Source organism: Dendropsophus ebraccatus, chromosome 7, assembly GCF_027789765.1.
Source record: "Dendropsophus ebraccatus isolate aDenEbr1 chromosome 7, aDenEbr1.pat, whole genome shotgun sequence".
Classification (NCBI taxonomy): Eukaryota; Metazoa; Chordata; class Amphibia; order Anura; family Hylidae; genus Dendropsophus; species Dendropsophus ebraccatus.
In genome coordinates this window covers 20,712,737-20,735,253 of record NC_091460.1, presented here as the reverse complement: position 1 = coordinate 20,735,253, position 22,517 = coordinate 20,712,737, and the positions used below count along the sequence as shown (strand labels likewise).

Here is a 22,517-nt window from a genome sequence, read left to right as displayed (position 1 = left end):
ATATAAAATGACTTACTCTTTATTCTTTTCAAGGGTGTAACGTAGATGGTGAATCAGTCCAATGTCCCGACAGGAGATACTTGTCCACGCTGGGAGCACGCCCTGGCCGGTGGCACGATCTCTACCAGCTACAGCGTTCCGTGAAAGTTCCCTATGACGTCACAAAGTTGGCTATGGAATCTCACAAGGACCACAATTCCTCCTACAGGTTTCAGCGTAACCTTACGCTGACGAAACGCTGTAGCTGGTAGAGATTGTGCCACCGGCTGGGGCGCACTCCCAGCGTGGTCAAATATGTTTAGTATTTTTCACATGGTAAACACCATTATTTTTATATGTTTAAATCAACATTATACATATGGCCACTGGTGTCTCCATTCACTACATATGTGTACAGCTGCTGTGTGTCCTTATTCAGTGGCAGAGAATTCTGGCGGTGCTTGTATTGTATGGTCAGCTCTCCTGTCACTCATCACCAAAACCTCTACAACCACACAGTGACATTATACTGACTAAATTGTTGCAGAACATAGAGAATTGTCTCCCATTAGCTGGATCCTTGATAATATAATTAGTACCCGGTAATAATATATGTAGCCTATATTTTGCCCTCACTTATATAACCTGCATGATGAACAGGGGACTCCTTGTGCTCGTCCAATCACAAGCCCCACAGTGATGTAAGCAACTCCCCCTCAACCTGCGTATAGTGTGCTCCACTTCCTAGCAGTCGTCTATGTGTGCAGAGGAGAGATGAATTGCAGCAGGCATTTAGTGCAAGGCAGGAAGAGAAATAGGAAGGGAGGAGAGGATAGGATAGGAGAGTTGATTGTGGGTGGGTGCTGTGGGTGAAATTATCCCAGTGTGTTTAAGAAGTGGTCTTTGTCCAGTGAATCCAGGCTGTGAGTGGTTAACCCATTGGTATCCAAATGTGAGGCTGCTATGAAGCGAGACCGCAGTGAATCCAGTGTCCAATCAAACCAGTCTGTGGGTGCTGTGAAGTCAGTGTCCATTCAAACCAATCTGTGGGTGCTGTAAAGCCAGTCTTCAGTTAATCCAGTCTGTGGGTGCTGTGAAGCCATTGTCCATTCAAACCAGTCTGTAGGTACTGTAAATCCAGTCTCCAGTGAATCTAGTCTGTGGGTGCTGTGAAGAGAGTGTCCATTCAAACCAGACTGTGGGTGTTTTGAAGCCAGTCTCCAGGGAATCCAGTCTGTGGGTGCTGTGGGTAATTAATATGATACAGTGAGGGAAGTGTGAGATCAACTGCAAAATAGTGTCTGACGAGGTGAACCTGAAAAAACTCCGATACCCTAGGAGAAGAGAAGATAATAGACAAAATACGGGGGATCAGGTCCTCAAGAGAGACAGGAGTAGAAAATAAGGAGTATAAAATATAATAAGGGTAATAATCCAGTATATGGAAGGGTCTCAAGATGGCTAAATAAATATGGGTGAAGACATGCAATAGAAAACCAGGGTTATTAGAAACTAGATGGGAAATCACTGGTAGTAGTGTAACTAGATGATGAATAATAAATGTGACAAGGGTGAATATAACAAATCACCTAGATCTAATCAAAATTAAATAAAACAAAAAATGTACATAGGTATAGAAACAACAATAAAATGGTATAAAGCACAAATAATATATTGCAAAGTAGATAAATTTATTTTACAGTTATAAAAAGTAGATATTAAAAAAGGTTGATCTGGTACCAAATCTCAAAAATGTATTAGAATGCTAAAAATAACAATGAAACATGAGAAATAAAAAAATAAAAATGAAAAAATGAATAATAAAGTAGTAAAATATGAGTTCTATGTGTTTTGATAAAAAGGAAAAGGAGATGGGAAAACACAGAGCAGTTGAGTGGTGAATTGGGTTTATGCAGTCAATAGAAACTCTGCAGAGAGGAGTTAATTGATTTACTCTGAAGTAATATAATGGAAGCAATTAAGTTGTAATTGGTCATCTGTGGCTGGTGATAGGTTGATGATTGGATCTTGTTAAGTATCCATAATATTTGTACAGTCATTAAGTGATTACTCAGCAAGAGTTACGGTGTTTGCGGTTCAGGCAACTGTCAGAGAAAGCCGGCAGTGATGTGTTCTTACTTATTTAACACTTTGTAAGCTGCTTTTGCAGTATAATGTAAAAAATGCTCACTGAATTAGTGGTTATCAGTGAAAGAAGCAGTATTTGGATTTACTGCAGCGCTTCAACTGTCAGAGAAAAGCCGGCAGCGATGTGCTCTCACTTATTTAACACTTTGTCAGACGCTTTTCTGCAGTGTAATGTAAAGATCCTCACTGAATTAGTGCTTGTCAGTGGGAGATGCAGTATTTAGAGGAGATGCAGCACTTCTACTGTGATAGACAAACGCCGTTTGTTAAATGCAAGATAGCTGTTGCTTGATAGGGTAATAACTTGTGGTGCGATATGCACCTCTCACCCTTCTGCCGGTTGCTGGTTTCAGGCCAGGTCGGGTTCGGTGTGGAGCTATTCTTTTTCCTTTTCGGCGTGGTCTGGTGCTGTTCCAAGTGTTGTAGCAGGCGCCTGCGGCCGGGTTTGCCTTCAGATTTATAGAGTGGATGACTTGCGCATGCTCAGTGGAGTTTGGGGCCCGCGGGACCTCGTGGATTTTTGGCGGTAATTACAAATTCTGCCGTTGGTGAGAAACAATTTTTACGTGGATGTAGTCTTATGGTATAAATTGTAGTGGGACTAGGAATTAGCTGGACGCATTTCAGAGCCTTCTTGGCTCTTTCCTCAGCAGCGGATATAGTGTAAAAATAATGGAAATGTCCGATATTTAAAGGGACCATTCACTAATGATTAGATGCTAGATACCCAGTAGAGTCTAATCTCTACCAGTCACTCATGTTCCAGTCCGGAGATTAGACTCTACTGGGTATCTAGCATCTAATCATTAGTGAATGGTCCCTTTAAATATCGGACATTTCCATTATTTTCACACTATATCCGCTGCTGAGGAAAGAGCCAAGAAGGCTCTGAAACGCGTCCAGCTAATTCCTAGTCCCACTACAATTTATACCATAAGACTACATCCACGTAAAAATTGTTTCTCACCAATGGCAGAATTTGTAATTACCGCCAAAAATCCACGAGGTCCCGCGGGCCCCAAACTCCACTGAGCATGCGCAAGTCATCCACTCTATAAATCTGAAGGCAAACCCGGCCGCAGGCGCATGCTACAACACTTGGAACAGCACCAGACCACGCCGAAAAGGAAAAAGAATAGCTCCACACCGAACCCGACCTGGCCTGAAACCAGCAACCGGCAGAAGGGTGAGAGGTGCATATCGCACCACAAGCTATTTCCCTATCAAGCAACAGCTATCTTGCATTTAACAAACGGCGTTTGTCTATCACAGTAGAAGTGCTGCATCTCATCTAAATACTGCATCTCCCACTGACAAGCACTAATTCAGTGAGGATCTTTACATTACACTGCAGAAAAGCGTCTGACAAAGTGTTAAATAAGTGAGAGCACATCGCTGCCGGCTTTTCTCTGACAGTTGAAGCGCTGCAGTAAATCCAAATACTGCTTCTTTCACTGATAACCACTAATTCAGTGAGCATTTTTTACATTATACTGCAAAAGCAGCTTACAAAGTGTTAAATAAGTAAGAACACATCACTGCCGGCTTTCTCTGACAGTTGCCTGAACTGCAAACACCGTAACTCTTGCTGAGTAATCACTTAATGACTGTACAAATATTATGGATACTTAACAAGATCCAATCATCAACCTATCACCAGCCACAGATGACCAATTACAACTTAATTGCTTCCATTATATTACTTCAGAGTAAATCAATTAACTCCTCTCTGCGTAAACCCAATTCACCACTCAACTGCTCTGTGTTTTCCCATCTCCTTTTCCTTTTTATCAAAACACATAGAACTCATATTTTACTACTTTATTATTCATTTTTTCATTTTTATTTTTTATTTCTCATGTTTCATTGTTATTTTTAGCATTCGAATACATTTTTGAGATTTGAAACCAGATCAACCTTTTTTAATATCTACTTTTTATAACTGTAAAATAAATGTATCTACTTTGCAATATATTATTTGTGCTTTATACCATTTTATTGTTGTTTCTATACCTATGTACATTTTTTGTTTTATTTAATTTTGATTAGATCTAGCTGTGGGTAATTAACCTAGTGGTGCCCCAGTGTGTAGGTACTGTGAAGCCAGTCTTCTGTTAATCCCTTCTGTGGATAATGTGAAGCCAGTGTCCATTCATTCCATAAAACCAGTGTGTGGGTGCTGTAAAGACTGCAGTAAATTGAGTGTCCATTTAAACCAGTCTGTGGGTGCTGTAAAGCCATTTTTAATTTAAACCAGTGTGTTAGTGCTCTAAAACCAGTGTCCATTCAAATCAGTCTGTGGGAGCTGTAAAGTCAGTGTCCATTGAAACCAGTTTTTGGGTGGTTAACCCAGTGTTTCTGCTTAGTTGAATTCCTGCTTAGTTGGATTACTGAATAGTTAGGTAAATATTTGCTGTACTTTATTGTAAAACACACATGGTTAAAATATTACAAAACACACTTAAATCTCCATCAAACCCTTTCCAACCCCAATGAGGAAGTCAAAGACCACCGATCTCTGTTGGTTTCAATCCACGAATGTATTGGATTTAGCAGAGCATGTTATGGCCACATACAAGTGGCTGAAGTGGGTACAAAGTCTGGGAAGGACAGTCTGAATGTGCAGGGTTTGATAGTGCTTGTATGCCACAGGGACATGGCTTGTTTCAGCATGATGACCAGTCGAGGTGGTGGAGGTAGATGATGAGGTCTCTGGATGATGTTCACGCAGAAATCTATGTGAAGATAGTGGCTGGACCTCCATTTATTGTTGCTGCTGCTGCCACTCTCCCGGCTGGGCTATCATCCTTCATGCCATCACGGGCATATACAGCCCCTGGCCATAGCTGGAACTCTTGACGTCCATGCTTAGATGTACCTGATGCAAGACAGAGTTTTCAAGCTTCTGTAAATAAAGGCCACTCAACTTAGCCAGTTGTCCATTTATCATCTTTGCTGTAGGGTCGGTGATGGCGTAGTGCTGTTTTATTCCGATGGCTCCAGATATGGACTCCTGTCTCAACATTGGTGGTGTTTTTCCCCTGGTCCAGACGGAGGAGGAAGAGGTAGATGTGGGCAACTTACTGCTTCCAACCAAGGCTGCATAATCCTGACTTGAGATGGTAGCTGCAGCCATTGGTTATGGGCAAGAAGTGGCATGGGGGTCCTGGTTTTTCCACACACTGGGGTTGTGAAATTCCATGTAATGACTTTTAGAAGCAGTACCTGGGTTTGAACCCTGAACTACTTTATGGTCACAGATGCTGTAAATAGCACCATGGTCTTTGCTGCCACCAACACAGAAAAACTGCCACACTACTTATTGCTTTGGAGTACCCCTTAAGTGTCTGTGTCTTTCTTAACACCAATCTGGTGACTAGCTGACACTGTACCTCTCTCCTTTTGCCTCCAGACCAACAAGCTGTGGATGGAACCTGACACTGGCTCAGTTTAACAAATACATCTTCATGCCCTGATGATGATAACATCTAGGGACCAAGATTCCACTCGGGGTCTGCGACATTACCGTAGTCTGAGACAAAGTTTTCATCTTCTAAGCTCGCCTTTTCTAGTGCCATTGACTGCTTTAAGTCCTAGAAACCACACTTTTTTTTATTTTTTAACTTTTTCGCTCATCTCTGATTATTATAAAAAGTGATGTTCTCTCGAGTCATTCAGTGCCTGTCCCCCGAACCTCCTTTTAGTTGCCTGGCCTACCCTGCTTTACATCCCTTAAATTGGAACTCCAGGTAGAGGTTAAAAAAACTGCTAAGCATATACCATTGCTTACCTGTCTAACAAAGTTTTGAAACTACCAAAAATCCATGTGGTTTGGGGGGGGTTTGGTCTGTATTGTGTGGCTGTACTTCCTGGTTGAGCAGTTGTACACAGTACTACAGGTTCCAGAATACATTGATTTTCCTCAGCTGTTCTAGTATATACACTTTGATCTCACATTGAGATCTTTGCTGAATAGTTATACAGCAAAGATCAATGAGATCGGCACTCGTTTGCTTTCGGCTGCTGCAGCCGAAAACAAACAAGTGCAGAGCCGGGGTCGGCGCCATCTTGGAGCGGACCCCGGCTGGCACAACGCACGGAGATCGCTCCTCCGGGACAACGTCCCAGAGGAGCCATCTCCCGCACTAGACACCAGGGAACGGATGCCTCCGGTAATTGGAGGCAGTTGTCAACATTGTCAATATATGCCCTTTGTCGTTAAGGGGTTAAAGGCACAATTTTTGAGGGCTCACCTCATGAACCTCCAGATAATTTTTTTAAAGTGCTCATCTCAAGGGCCATGCATATGATTTTTTCGGGGGCTCACCTCAAGGGCTTTAAACTCCACTTTTGAGGGTTCACCGCAAGGGCCTCACAAAAAATTTTGAGGCCTCACCTCAAGGTCCTCACATTCCAATTTTGGAGGGCTCAATTCAAGAGTCTCGAATGTAATATTTGGAGGGCTCACCTCAAGGGCCCCAAACTCCACCTTTTAGAGGGCTCACCTCAAGGGCCACAAATCAATTTTAGAGGGCTTACCTCAAGGACCTCAAACTCCACTTTTGGAGGGCTCACCTAAAGGGCCTCAACATCCATTTTAGAGGGCTCAGCTCAAGGGCCTAAAAATACATTTTAGAGGGCTCAGCTCATGGGTTCCAAACTCCACTTCTGGAGGGCTAACCTCAAGGGCCTCAAACTCCATTTTTAAGGGGTTGCCATGAGACCCACACCCCTTTATGTGTAAGTAAGGGCGTATGGAAGTGGCAGATGACTTTCAAAATTTAAACAGGACGTCTCTGACCACATCACAAACACACACAATGGAAGTTAGGGGTGGGTGCTGTGTGATTTCCCCCTTGTCTGTGCCATCAGTGGTTGTCATAGGCAACATGATTTAAAGGGGTGCATAAAAAATTTTCTTTTGCTTAAAATTTGGCTTTCTGTCCATGCTAATGTAAAGGAAAGAAGGTTTCCATGTTTTTTTCCCACTTTACATAGAAGTTATATTGTGTTTGGAGTGTACTGTTGAGAGGCTGTGATAGTGGTGTAATACTGCGACTTGGGCGAGTAAGATGCACCCAGGCATGCTTCCCCTGCTGTTCCAGTTGCATTCCAGAGATGTGGGCATCAATTTCTAAAGTTTTAAATATAAGAAAACAGCGTCTGGTGCACATAGTGTATTACCATAGCATATTGTGTCCAATTAATTCAGATATGGTGTTGCTCACCTTTGGCGTTCGCGTTAGGAGCCCGACACTGCCTGAAGCTTTAGCTGAAACAACTTATCGCACGCTGCCCGTCCGGGGGTCCGTAAATTCAGTGAGAAGATCCAAGAAAGTTTCACTCATCTGAGGTACAATGCGTGGAGTCCCTGGAAGCCTGGTGCAGAGCAAATCAGCCACAGATAGTAATCCAATAGATGATGGGAGTCATGGTGTAAGATTGTTAGACACCTTTATTAATATGATGTAAAAACCATATGTTTTGAGGGTGACCCTCTTCAACAGATTATTACAAACAAAAATTCTTCTCAGGGTTTTATAATCTGGACCCACAGGTGCTTCAATTTGTGGACTTGGTGACCTCCAAGTGTGTCTTTGTGTCATTGTGGACTTGGTAACCTCCAAGTGGTCGAATTTAGCTTTCCAAGAAACAAGAATTTTTCTCTCATAGAATTTATTGGGGTTCAAAATTGGATCGAATAGTCAAACATTGCTGTCTGTTCACTACAAAATTTTTCACTACTCATTCACTACTCCAATGGTCCCTAAGCAAACTTTTGATCTGTAGTATTTGGGAATATTAGCATATACTGTACATCAGAAAGGTTAAAGAAGAAGTCAGGCGAAAATTGTTAATAAAGTATTGCATTGCCCCTCAAAAGTTATACAAATTACCAATATACACTTATTACGGGAACTGCTTATAAAGTGCTTTTTTTCCTGCACTTACTACTCAAGGCTTCACTTCCTGGATAAAATAGTGATGTCACAACTCGACTCCCAGAGCTGTGCGGGCTGTGGCTGCTGGAGAGGATAATGGCTCAGTCTCCCTCCAGTGCCCTGTGTCCCTTAGTGTCCCCCTTCCATCATCCTCTCCAGAAGCTACAGCCCTCACAGCTCTGGGAGTTGGGTTGTGACATCACCATTTTATCCAGGAAGTGAAGCATTGATGCAGTAATAAGTGCAGGGAAAAAAAACACATTATGTGCATTTCCTGTAATTGGTAATTGGTAATATGTATAATTTTTGGGGAGCAATGCAATACTTTTGCTGGACTTTTTGCCAAACTTTTCCTTTAAAGCGACTCTGTACCCACAATCTAACCCCCCAAACCACTTGTACCTTTGAATAGCTGCTTTTAATCCAAGATCTGTCCTGGGGTTCATTTGGCAGGTGATGCAGCTATTGCCCTAAAAAACAACCATGTCTATGCATTAGGCTGGCACAACCTCTCTGTCCCTCCTCCCCACCCTCCTCATCATTAGAAATGCTGCAGGCAGATTGTCTCCTATTCGTCAGCTGTGTGAATACTGAACATGGGATGGATTGTTAAGGCACCTGTGCAATGTTCAGACAGGGGAAAATGTTCCAGTTGCATTCCTAATGATGAAGAGGGTGGGGAGGAGGGTCGGAGGGGTGGTGCAAAATTAGGGCACAGATACTCCCCTTGGGCACGGGGCTGCACGTTTAAAAGTTGTTTTTTAAGACAAAAACTGCATCACCTGCCGAACAGACCCCAGGACAGTTTTTGGATTAAAAGAAGCCATCCGAAGGTACAAGTGGTTTGGGGTGGACAGATTGTGGGTACAGAGTCGCTTTAAAGGGATTTTCTGAGCAAGATAGTTTTCATGTATATGGATGGGAAGGGGGTGACTGCTAAAAGACAGTACTGCAATCTAACATGTGCAGCCGCCATGTTTAGCGAATTCACGAATCGCTACGAAACTAATTGGAATTCGTCAGATTCGCTTTGATCATTTCTAATTAGGACCTTTCTAAAGCAGAAAGGTCCTAATGTTGGACTGAAACATTGCTATTGCTGGAGAAATAAACACATTTATTTGACTTCAATTGGAGTGCCACAGTGATTCTATTCGGATGGATATATAGATAGATAGATAAACAGATAGATATGATATAGATAGTCATTCTGTTGCATCTTAGAAGCCATTAAGAAAATATTTAATATATTTAGATGCCTAAAGGTCAATGTAATGACCCCTGTCTGCCAGGAACCAGGGAGGTTATCAGGAGAGGATATCACATCTGCTGCTATGACTGCGCCCCATGTCCAGAAGGAGAATTTACCAACAGTACAGGTAAAAATGTTATGGTTTACTTCTTCTTTACTTGAGTTCAATAGTGTATAGAAAAGCATTGACGAAGCCACACTTATCATTGACATGATTCATTGCTGCAGCTCACAGATTTTAATAGGAGAGTAGATGCAGTAACTCGCCATGGCCACTACACAATGGTTGGTGCTTTACGTTTCCTCCTGTACTTTACTGTGTACACCAGCACCACAGCTGCAAACGGCTAACACTAATCTCATAATGATGACGTATCTGGTGGATATTCACACAATGTACCACCTATTACCACCCCCAATCTTCCCACAAGACCGTTCCTTAATTTTAAAAAAGAAAAAAAAAACTTCTTCCTGAAGTAATCAGGGTCTTCTTGTAGATAGAAAGGAAAAAAATAAAATAAAGAGAGAGAAAAAAAGTTCAAATTCTTACCTCTTCTGTGGTGTCTGTACTGTATTGCTCATTGCCATAGGGCAGGGGTGTCAAACTCAGGCCCTCCAGCTGTTACAAAACTACAATTACCATCATGCCTAGAAAGCCAAACCTTTAGCTTTGCCTGTCCAGGCATGATGGGAATTGTAGTTTTGTAACAGCTGGAGGGCCTGAGTTTGACAACTCTGCCACAGGGTTTCCCAAGCAGCAAGAGGTTTCAGCCAACTGTGCGACAGAACTTTCTGCCCCTGTCCGGGAAACCCAGTGGCAGTAAGCAAGCCAACACATTGGTTTTCAGTCCCTAGATAGTTTTACCGACACTTGCTGACAGTATCATGAATTGTAGAATTTGATGCTTCACTAAGAGCTCCCTAATGTGATAAACCAATACTGTATCATTTCAGAGATGATCTTAACAAGGCCTACATCTGACAAAGCAAATACTGTACAGCTCACCAAGGACATGTTATGTGTGATGATGTCATTCACAATGTAGACACTCTCAGAGGTAGTAGAAAATATTTCTGGTAGCACCCATAGTATCTAAAGCTTTCTAGCTGTACACTAAAGCCCTGTCACATATTTCAATTGTCTTCCTCAGGGAAATAGGGAGGAAATGAGATAATATGAAATTGGGTATGATTACTCCAGGTCTCTGCTGTTCCTGCAATAAATTTTGAAATCTGAAAGTTTCTGTGTTATAACTTGTTGTGTCTATTTCAGTCTTCACTGGTCTCGACTCCAAAGTTTCTGACATTACAGATTATAGTGAGATCCCCCCATAATATTTTTACTCATCCGAGATAGCAAAACAAATGAATATTCCTGTTTGCAGATTTCTTAAAACCTCACTACTGTTCCTCTAATATTGTAAGATGCTTAAATAAGAAAAAAAAATCACTAGATCATATTTAATATTCTCTCGCAGACAGTGAGAATTGCCAGAGATGTCCTGACCATGAATGGCCCAATAAGTCAAATGTGTTATGAGATATTATGAGTTTTTGTCCTATGAGACTGATGTTGTTGCTTTAGTCTTTTCCATCATCTCCATATTACTCTCTCTTATAACTTTATGTATAATTGGAATATTCACTTTATTCCGGAACATTCCCATTGTCAGAGCCAATAACCGGAACCTCAGCTTTATTCTCCTGAACTCTCTCATGTTCAGCTTACTCTGTGTGTTTCTCTTCATCGGTCGCCCAGTGGATATAACCTGCATGCTGAGACAAATCTTCTATGGGGTCTTCTTCACAGTAGCCGTGTCTTCTGTCCTGGCCAAGACCATCATAGTCTGCATAGCATTCAAGGCCACCAGACCTGACAGTCCCTGGAGAAAGTGTGTGGGGGTTAAGCTTCCTTATACTGTAGTGTTGGTCTGTTCATCTATTCAGATCCTGAATGCAGTTATCTGGTTGTCACTGTCTCCTCCATATCAGGAGTATAACCTGGATTATCCTGGGAAGATCATCATTCAGTGTAATGAAGGGTCAGTCTTGGCCTTTTACCTCATGTTGGGTTATATGGGGTTTCTGGCAGCGGTGAGCTTTGTTCTAGCTTTCCTGGTGAGGACATTACCTGATATCTACAATGAAGCCAAGTACATCACCTTCAGCATGCTGGTGTTCTGCAGTGTCTGGATCTGTGCCATCCCGGCCTATCTGAGCAGTACAGGGAAACACATGGTCACTGTAGAGATATTCGCCATATTGGCCTCAGGGGGAGGAATATTGAGCTGTATGTTTTTACCTAAATGTTACAATATCCTGATGCAGCCTCAAAAGAATAGCAAAGGACACGGGAAGCAAAACTTTTTCTTCAAATAAAAAATAATGTAAAATAAAATGAATGTTTTATATATCCTTATTCTATTCTAAAGGATTATCCAGTTTGCAGATTCCATTGGTTCCACTGTACATTATTCTTGACTTGTCATGTAAGATTATAAACCTCCACGTGAAGGCAATTTTGGCAGTAAGATACAAAAATCTATTACTTGGTAAAAAGAATCTGCCAATTCTTGTGGGATCTACTACTATGTGGGATCTCTCGTTCTCTTTACTGTCTCCAGGTACCTCTCTACTCTTTCTAGGTCAATCTCCACCCCCTCAGTGAGGTCACAAAAGGACATGAGGACCTGCTGACAACCTGAAGCTGTTTTAGACAAAAAAAAAAGTAAAAAAAAATATATATACACACACATATACAGTGGGCAATGAATATGGATACATCCTGATAAAATGGAAGTGGTTGATGATCACCTTACAGCTTAGTGATAGTGGCATATTAGTACATGGGAGGGGGGCAAATATTTAAGGCTGGGTGACACCCATGGGGGCCATCTGTAAAGCCACCATTTTGAATTCAACTTTACTTTTTTCATTCGGAAGAGGGTCATGTGACACATGTCAAACACATAGGGCCACATGTATCATCCGGCGAACGGATGATTTTCGTCGGAAAGTGCCGATTTGCGTTTTTTTTTTTTTACGCAAATGGCCGATTTGCAAATAAAATATTCGCAAATCGGCACTTTCCCCCGAGTACGCCAGGGGGCGGAAAGGGGTCGGAAAGTGGGTGGAACGGAGGGCGCGGACTCAGAGTCCGCGCAATTTACCATCCGTTCCGCCAAAATGTACGCCGAAAACCTACTCCAGTCCTCAGCTGGCGTAGGTTTTCGGCGGTGCGCAACGGCGCGCACGGGATTTATGTAGAGGCAGTCTGCCTCTACATAAATCTCCGTAGCGCCGGAGCTGCGGGGGCATTTTTACGTCCGGCGTAAAAAACGCCGGACTTAATAAATGCCTCCCATAGAGAATGCAGAAGAAAAACAATGGTGTGCTCATTTTTAACAGAGATTTAATCATTATCGAGTTATTGACACATTTCTTATTGCTATAGCCATTAACATGTTACAGAGGTTAATCAACGAGGAGCGGACAGACTGTGGGGGTAAATTTATCAAGGGTTTTGTGCCTTTCTGGTAGATAAATGGATTTTTCGACCATTTTTGGTCTAAGTTCTATTTATGAACCAGTATTCGACTGGCAAATATTTTTTAAGATGCAACTTTTTTTAATCTGCCTTTTTTAAGTATTCACCCAAAAGTTCCCATAATCCAGGATTAGCTTCCAAGTTATCATTTGCGACAAGTCGTACAAACAGGTGTAGGCCTATGTCTGGTCAGTACCAGGTGAATATGATTGCGTAATTTTTGCAATTTTGCTACTTTATACTTAGATACATTCACTATGGCAGTACTAAATTTTAATGAATCAGTCACAAGATATTGGAACAAAATACACACCAATCCTCATTAGAATAGTTGCACACTTTAGACTCCTTAATAAATGCCCCCCCCCATTGAGTTGATGTCTGGCTATTGCAGCAGACTTTAATGCAAGAAACCCTACGAGACCGCCCATCTCCCCTGCGACAGTTAGCAAACTACTCGCCAAATTACATGCTACTAGTTCGGTGTTGGATAAGCTTGAATCTGGACATATGAAAACTGTCACCAATGAGCAAACATCAGTGGCTTTCCTGTGTTGGAACACAAAAACTGATGGTGTGGTGTGGTATACGGGGTACAAGGATAGTGAGGACATTCTTCATCAATGGAAACCTAAATTCCACTGGGTATCTGCAATTGATACATGATGGTGTGTTTCCCTCTCTGTGTACTGAAGCTCTCACATTCCCTGAGTTCTTCCAGCAAGAAGGTGCACCACCACATAACGGATGTCAGGTCTGAACGTTTCTCGATGAACAGTTTCCTGGGAAGTGGACTGGCTGCTGTGGCCGAGTGGAATGGTCCCCAAGATCTCCGGATCTCACTCCCTTGGACTTCTATCTCTGGGGCCATTTGAAGGCTATGGTGTACTCTGTGAAGATCCAGGATGTGGGGCAACTGAAACAATGGATAAGGAGGCCTGTGATAGCATTTCTTCTGCGGTGTGTCAAGAGTGGGTGAAGAGAATCACGTTGACAATTCAACACAATGCAAATGCAATGCAAAGTGAAAGCAAACGTGTTCATTTATTCACATCCTACTACGCAACATTTTGACTGCTATTCATCCTTTTTTTAAGCATGACTACACAGTGCCAAAAAATCACTGATAAATGAGCTACACGGCAATCAAGTTACAGTTAATATGCCAGTTAGTTTCACAGTAAACATTAATCATCATCATTAAATTATAATTGGTACTGTCGTTGCTCCATGTCAAAAACATGTCAATAACTCCATAATGGATAAATCTACATTAAAAATGAGCACTCAGTTGTTTTCCTGTGCAATTCTCGATTTGTTTTTGATGTGTCACATGACCCCCGACCCATTAAAAAAAGTAAAATATGAATCCAAAATGGCAGCTTTACAGACCGCCACCCATGTACTAATATGACACTAAGCATCAGCAACCACTTCCATTTTATCAGGGTGTATACTGTAAATACTTATGACCTACCGTGTGTGTGTGTGTGTGTGTGTGTGTGTGTATATACAGTGGTTTGCAATAAATTAGAATATCAACAAAAAGTTATTTTTTTCAGTAAATCAATTCAAAAAGTGACCTCATATATTCTATAGAGTCATTACATACAGAGTGAACTTTTTCAAGCGTTTATTCCTGTTAAAGTTAATGATTATGGATTACAGCCAAGAAAAACCCATAAGTCAGTATTTCAGAAAATTAGAATATTATATAAAACCAACTGAAAAAAATGTTTTTAACACAGAAATGTCGACCAAATGAAAAGTCCGTACAGTAAATGCCCTCAATACTTGGTCGGGGCACCTATTGCATGAATGACGGCATCAAGGCGGCAGTGTGGCATGGAGGCGATCAGCTGATGGCACTGCAAAGGTGTTATTGAAGCCCAGGTTGCTTTAATAGCGGCCTTCAGCTCGTCTGCATTGTTGTCTCTCATCTTCCTCTTGACAATACCCCATAAATTCTTTATGGGGTTAAGGTCTGGCGAGTTTGCTGGCCAATCAAGCACAGTGATGCTGTAGTTAGTAAACCAGGTTTTGGTACTTTTGGCCGTGTGGACAGGTGCCAAATCCTGCTGGAAGATGAAAATTCCATCTCCAAAAATCTTTTCAGCACAGGGAAGCATGAAGTGCTCATAAATTTCCTGGTAGACGGCAGCGTTGACTTTGGTGTTGATGAAACACAGTGAACCTACACCAGCAGATGACATGGCTCCCCAAACCATCACTGATTGTGGAGACTTCACACTAGACCTCAAGCAGCTTGGATTGTGTGCCTCTTTACTCTTCCTCCAGACTCTGGGACCTTGATTTCCAAATGAAATGCAAAATTTACTGTCATCTGAAATCAGCACCTTGGACCACTGATCACCAGTCCAGTTCTTCTTTTCCTTGGCCCAGATAAGACGCTTCTGGTGTTGTTTCTTGGTCAGGAGTGACACATGGGATGCAACACTTGTAGCCCATGTCCTGCAGACCTCTGGATGTGGTGGCTTTTGAAACACTGACTCCAGCAGCAGTTCACTCTTTGTGAATCTCTCCCAAACTTTTGAATGGCATTTTCGTTACAATCCTGTTAATGTTTCAATAGTATTTTATTAAGGATTTTTCATATTTTACAGCAAACATAGGTTGCAGATATACTGTATAGGCAGGTAATGTAAGCAAAAGAAAAAGTGTACAAACAAGTAAACTGGTGTAGACTAATATCATAACAGTCGGATCTGAACTTACCAACAAACAAACAATAAGGGGATGACAAACAGACAAGTCGTTCTTGTTTAGGCTTTTTAGATAGGAGCTTTAGAAGGGAGGCAATACATTATAGTTATGTCACTGAACCAATAAATCAGTTGTTGGAGTCAGGTGAGGGTTAGGGTGGATAAGGAAGTCAACTGACAGGCAGTGTCCCAATATTAAATGTTAGCGTCATCTGGGAGTATTAGATGGTAGTGCACTTGTCAAGGTTAGTAGCAGAGAAATAAGATTGATATATAACAATTAAGGCATGGTATGGTAGGCTAGAAAGGAACAAAGAACAATTATCATGAGCCGAGGCCTCAATCTAAGGTAGGAGCTTACTGCTAGCGTATAACACACACACACCAAAGAGACAGAACAAACTAACATGGAAAGAAACAGTTACAATGGGCATACATGGAAATACGAAGCACAACAGCATACTACCGATAGCACAGTACGCTGACTGTCGCATAGCAGTGATTTACCTGGACTGTATGGCTACACACAACTGATTCCTTTGTGCAAATTGCTGGTCCCTACCAAAAAGATTTTCCACATCTAGAGTGCCGTTCCTGATTATATATAAATATATATATATATATATATATATATATATATATATATATATATATACAGTATGGACCAAAAGTTTGGACACACCTTGTCGTTCAAAGAGTTGTCTGTTTTTTTCATGACTATGAAAACTGTAGATTCACACTGAAGGCATCAAAACTATGAATTAGCACATGTGGAATTACTGTATATACTTAACAAAAAAGTGTGAAAAAACTAAAAATACAGTATGTCTTATATTCTAGGCTCTTCAACGTAGCCACATTTTGCTTTGATTACTGCTTTGCACACTCTTGGCATTCTCTTGATGAATTGGTCTTGATGAAGACCTAAAATGATCTTAACAGTCTTAAAGGAGTTCCTAGAGATGCTTAGCACTTGTTGGCCCTTTTGCATTCACTCTGCGGTCCAGCTCACCCCAAACCATCTCGATTGGGTTCAAGTCTGGTGACTGTGGAGGCCCCATCACTCTCCTTCATGGCCAAATAGCCCTTACACAGCCTGGAGGTGTGTTTGGGGTCATTGTCCTGTTGAAAAATAAATGATGGTCCAACTAAATGCAAAACGGATGGAATACAATGCCACTACAATGTACAGTTCACATAGTCATAAATAGACAGAAAACTCTTTGAATGAGAAGGTGTGTCTAAACTTTTGGTCTGTACTGTATATATATATATATATATATATATATATATATATATATATATATATATATACCTACTGAACCCAGCCCTTCGATGCTGGCGGAGCGACAATTTCAGAATATCGATCCTTAATTCTCCTTCCCGGTGTCTGGTAACAAGGCATGGGGGCAGAGCCACAGCGACATGTACTCATACTGTCTCCACCCTCCTCCCAGTCACTCGCGCTTAACTGGTAACCTGAGCGCTTGAAATTTAGTGCAAAACCCAGTGCTCAGGCAGCCAATCAAACAGTAGTGACTACGAAGAGGGCGGAGGCGGCATTACTACATGCCATGGTTGCTCCACTGCCATTCCTGTGCTCCACTCCATGCTGTGACTTAGGTTTAAAGATCAATATTTTGAAATTGCTGCCCTGCCGGAGTCTGCCTAGCACAGCATTGGAGATTTGTGCCAAACAGCTATAAGGTGCTTGGGTCAAGTCATACTCCCCCATGGAGGTGATAGGTTACCCATTAAGGGAAGATATATAAAAAAAAGTATTACCATTCTGAGGTTTTTTCTTTTAATGAAAATCAGACATTACTTTTGAACTGTGGTTCAACAGAAAAAAAAATAGTTTTCCATTTGCAGGCTGTAGTAGAAAATCACAGAAATAGAAGCAATACAGTACTACAGTACTAAAAGATCTGTTGTACAAGTCCCCTAGGACATTGAGTTTAAAAATTTAAACTAAATCCAGAATCAAAGTTAGTTGAGCTAAAAGTCTGGTCTAGATATGGAATCCAGATCAACTGATCCCAAAATCAAAGTACTCTCTCTCTCACAAAAAAAAAGAAAAAAAAAAGGATTAGGGAAAACAAATGATTTTTTTTTTTCATTAAAACAATCAGCCCTAAACTATCACTGAAAACTATTGTGTCAATGATTTTATTTCCCAGTTTGTATGTTATATTTTAGAATTTTGAGATATTTTCTCCTTTTCCAATGCATTGTTCCTTGTAGAAGGGTTTATCAGGGAGGAAAACAGCAGGAGACAACAGTATATTGGAATTGGGTTACTACTGTTTACCTCAGGTTCAACTTAACTTGGGCATGTAGTCACTTATAGGCTACTTCAAGAAAAGAGAAAAGGCGTCCAAGTTTAAAAAGACATCCATATATGCTGCAATTTAATTGGTTTCAATGTAATGCATTGAAGTCAATGGTATGACGGACGTCCAAATCAAACAGTATAGTAAATAACAGACATTGCGCGGATGTCAAAATATTATTATTAATATCATTAATTTTATTTTTGGATGTCTTTTGCAAACACCGGGCATTATATTTTACTTGTTCACAGATAGGGGAAGATTTATCAAACTGGTGTAAGGTAGAATTGTCTCAGTCGCCCCTAGCAACCAATCAGATTCCACTTTTCATTCCTCACAGATTCTTTGAAAAATAAAAGGTGGAATCTGATTGGTTGCTAGCAGGGCCGATTCTGGGGTCTGTGCCGCCTGAGGCAAACCTCAGGCCGCCGCCCCCCTCACTGGCACTCAAACCACCCCCGCCCCCAACCCCCCCTCCCCCCCGTTCGCGAGCGGGCCCGCGGCAAGCCCACCACCTACATACACTACCGCCCCCACCTCACTGGAACAGCCAGGGGCCGCCGGACCTCTTCAAGGTGGATCTGCCCCTTTTAAAGTAGGGGGCTCCGATACCACTACCTGTTCTAACCAGTCCATTGAGCTTCCGGGACAGGTCACCTGATGCACGCCGGCCCCGTAAGCTCACAGCTCCAGCCCCGCGCGCCGCACCTCTCTAGTCTCCTGCTCAGTGGCATACATGTAACAGCTGACCGCACAGGACCGCGGGAGAGGTGCGGCACACGCGGCTGGAGCTGTGAACTTACGGGGCCGGCGTGCATCAGGTGACCTGTCCCGGAAGCTCAATGGACTGGATAGAACAGCTAGCGGTAGCGGAGCCCCCTGCTTTTAAAGGGGCAGATCCGCCTTGAAGAGCTCCGGCGGCCGCATCCCCTGGGTGTTCCAGGGAGGTGGGGGCGGTATTGTATGTTCTGGAGGGGCCCGGCAGGCGGCCCTACAACTGATAATCTGGGCGGCCCAGTGGGCATTTGCCCGGTCCGCCAGATTATCAGCCGGGCATGCCGCCCCCTGCAGGACCGCAAAATCTGCCGCCTGAGGCGGAATACTCATTCCGCCTCATGGCAGAAGCGGGCCTGGTTGCTAGGGGCAAGTAAGACAAATCTACTTTACGCCAGTTTGATAAATCTCCCCCACGGTGTTTCTTTTTTTACCGTCCTTTCAGCTTTTTTTTTTTTACTATTATATGCAATGGACTTTTCAATTAAAGACACACGCAACAGCGTGCAAGACAGCGGCCATTGTTTGACACGGTGTCAAAATACGGCCGTTGTTCTTACATTGTGTAAACATACCCTAATAGTAAACAGACTAATTCTAAAAATCCACTATGAAGAGAAAGATTTCCCCTTCCCTCATTCTACGTGTTATTTTAATGAAAAAAATAAATAAAATAAAATAAATAAAACTCCAACAAAAACAAACAGAGTACTTAGAATTGCCCTGTGTGGAAATTTCAGAATGAATATCATTATTAGATTAAAATATAACATGCAAGAAATCGATCACATGACTCTAGGGATGAAAAAACATAAAAGTTAAAGTGTCACTGTCACTTCAGAAAATTTTTGACATGTCAAAGATACATAGCAAAAGTTTTGTTTGGCCCGGGTCTGAGTGTTCAGACCTGTATCGGTTGGGAGTTAGAGCCACAGCTACAATGCGTCCTCTCTCGGCTCGATGTTGTCACGTGATCAGTCAAAATGACCAGTCTGGCTCCATGGACCTCCATTGTAAGTCAGACTGATCGCCTGACACAAAGCCGGGAGACGACGCGCTGTTTTCTGAAGTGACAGTGACACTTTACAGAGATGCATAACAATTTTTTAAAAAGAAAGAAAGAAAACCTGCAAAATAAAGATAAGACGTCAATTGTACCGCAAAGTGAACAAAGGCCGCACAATTTTTTCTTTTTATGATTAATTTTACCTCAAAAATATGTGTTTTGTTTTTTGCAATATTTTATATAGTAAAATGAAGGGTGACATTATTTAAAATTATTTGTCTCAGAAAAAAAAATAGAAATCAGCAATTTATAAGGTATAAATCTATGTTATATAAAATAAATCCACCTGCTAAATGCAGGAAAGAGGAGTCTACTCCTCTCAGCAGTCTACTCCTGAGTTCTCTACAATTATAAGATCTGCTTACAGGAATTATTCACAATGAGTTTACATTGTGCTGATAAGTTCTGTATCAGGTTTCTGCAGAATGATGAATATAAAACAAATAACCAGACAATGAGTCTAAGCAGAAAAACCTCCGGAGGCTGCAGCGAGCAGGTCAGGAATAGACAGGGTTATGCAATGGAATTGTCAAACTGACTAAACACATTCTTAGTATTCTAAGGAATATACAACGACAGGTAACATATTATTATACGGTATATTTGTATTGTACTACAAGCTTTGTAAAGGAAGAATAAATAATTGTTACATTTTTCATATATTTCGCCTGTAGATTTACTAAATGAAAATAAAAATAAAATAGTCATTAAGGTTTTATTGGTTAAATTCCTAAGAATTATAAGTCTGTGTTGTTCCTTTAATGAATTGAAACAGACAAATAGATACAGTGGTGCCTTGGATTAAGAGCATAATTCGTTCCGGGTCCGAGCTTGTAATCCAAATCCACTCTTAAACCAAAGCAGATTTTACCATAAGAAATCACTGAAATGCAGACAATTGGTTCCACAACCCAAAAATAATGATTTATTATTCTGAATAACATGTAAAACAAAGGGAACAAACATTCAGAAACAGCAGAATATGTGATATTATAAGTTACTGTACAGTAATGGAGAGGATGGGAAACACAAGGGCGGACAGAGACTGCAGGGAGCATGAAGAAATGAGCAGGGCAGATGTGGATCTGCTATGATTTTGAAGGTGAGGGAGACTTCCTGGGTCAGGGTACAGTGCTGTAGACCCCGCTATGCAGACCATGCCCCTCCTCCACCCAGTACAGGGAGCTCTTAAACCAAAGCAATGCTCTTAAACCAAGTCACAATTTTGAAAAACTGTGAGCTCTTAAACTAAGTTACTCTTAAACCAAGGTACCACAATAGATAGATAGATAGATAGATAGATAGATAGATAGATAGATAGATAGATAGATATGCAAAGGAAAATCCACAGCACTCCCAGATTTGTGAAAAAAACTTCAAACTGGTGTTCATTTCAGTGTTTAATCACATACAGCAATCGTGAGACGCAACATTTCGGTGGCCGTCTGCCAGGATTTTCAAGCGTGCAAGTGAAATATCTTACAAACAATTTATACATTCATCAAGTGCTACAATTGGTTACTACTAAGGATGGTCCGAACCTGCCGAGGTTCGGGTTCGTATGCGGGTGGATACAGTGGGAGGACCGCCTGGAAAACTGTGATGTAGCCTATGGCTATGGGGCTATGGCTGTATCCCAGTTTTCCAGGCGGTCCTCCCACTGTATCCACCCGCTGCACGGAGCAGGCAGACAGCGGGAATCATTGCTGAGAGTTCGGTTTCGATTGAACCCGAACCTCAGCAGGTTCAGACTAGGGATGGTCCGAACCGAGTTCGGATCGGGTTCGTATGAACCCGAACGCTCGGCATCGGATTCCCGCTGTCTGCCCGCTCCGTGCAGCGGGCGGATCCAGCGGGAGGACCGCCTGGAAAAATGGGATACAGTCATAGCCATAGGCTGTATCCCATTTTTCCAGGCGGTCTTCCCGCTAAATCCGCCCGCTGCACAGAGCGGGCAGACAGCGGGAATCTGGTGCTGAGCGTTCGGGTTCATCCGAACGCGAACCTCGGCGGGTTCAGACCATCCCTAGTTCGGACCATCCCTAGTTACTACATAATTACAAAGTGAATACAACTGTGGGTTTAGGTCACATGGGGTTCCTCTCCATCCCCTGTGATTAACATATGCATTAGGCGTTTGTGCTTATTCAAAGTGAATAGTGCTGACTAACAGCTTGAAACAAAATGGCTGAAAAGCCGATGTTTACAAAATGTCCATAATAATGCACAGGTAGTATATATTCTCTCATTGGATGAGGACACTCACCACCTTCCAGCCAGATCTCATGACAGTGTGACCAAACATGTAGCGTCCATCTTAGAAACAGGTGATAATGTCACATGCTATGCTTCCTGGTCTCCCAGGCAACCGATGTTAACAGAGAGCAGATCACATGACTGAGTGTTCCGCCTCCTGGTAGCCTAGGTAACCTCACTAACAAAAGCACATACCAGCTGGGAATCATCATCAGAACTTCACCTTGCAATCCAGATCAGACACCTCACTACCAGAGTCCCGAATTGGGGTGTCCAGTAGCCATCGCACCCGCATATGGAGTCCCCACCTCAGGCAAGAGACTTCAGTTTGCAGAGTGTCATCTTTCCTGTCCAGGAGGACCCCTCCAGGTCAATAATAATAATAATAATAATAATATATAATAATATTTATTTGTATAGCGCCAACAGATTCCGCAGGTCCATAATGGTAAGTGTATGTAACGCCTGGTGTAGTGGACCCTCTGTACCGTCACTAG

At 42.0% G+C, this 22,517-nt stretch overlaps 1 protein-coding gene across 1 annotated transcript; it reads left to right on the top strand.

Annotated features, from left to right (window-relative positions):
- Positions 1-10,857: 10,857 nt before the first annotated feature.
- LOC138796474 (vomeronasal type-2 receptor 26-like) lies at positions 10,858-11,700 on the top strand. Its single transcript, XM_069976080.1, has one exon. The coding sequence runs from the start codon at positions 10,858-10,860 to the stop codon at positions 11,698-11,700; it is 843 nt and encodes a 280-aa protein (XP_069832181.1).
- Positions 11,701-22,517: the final 10,817 nt, after the last annotated feature.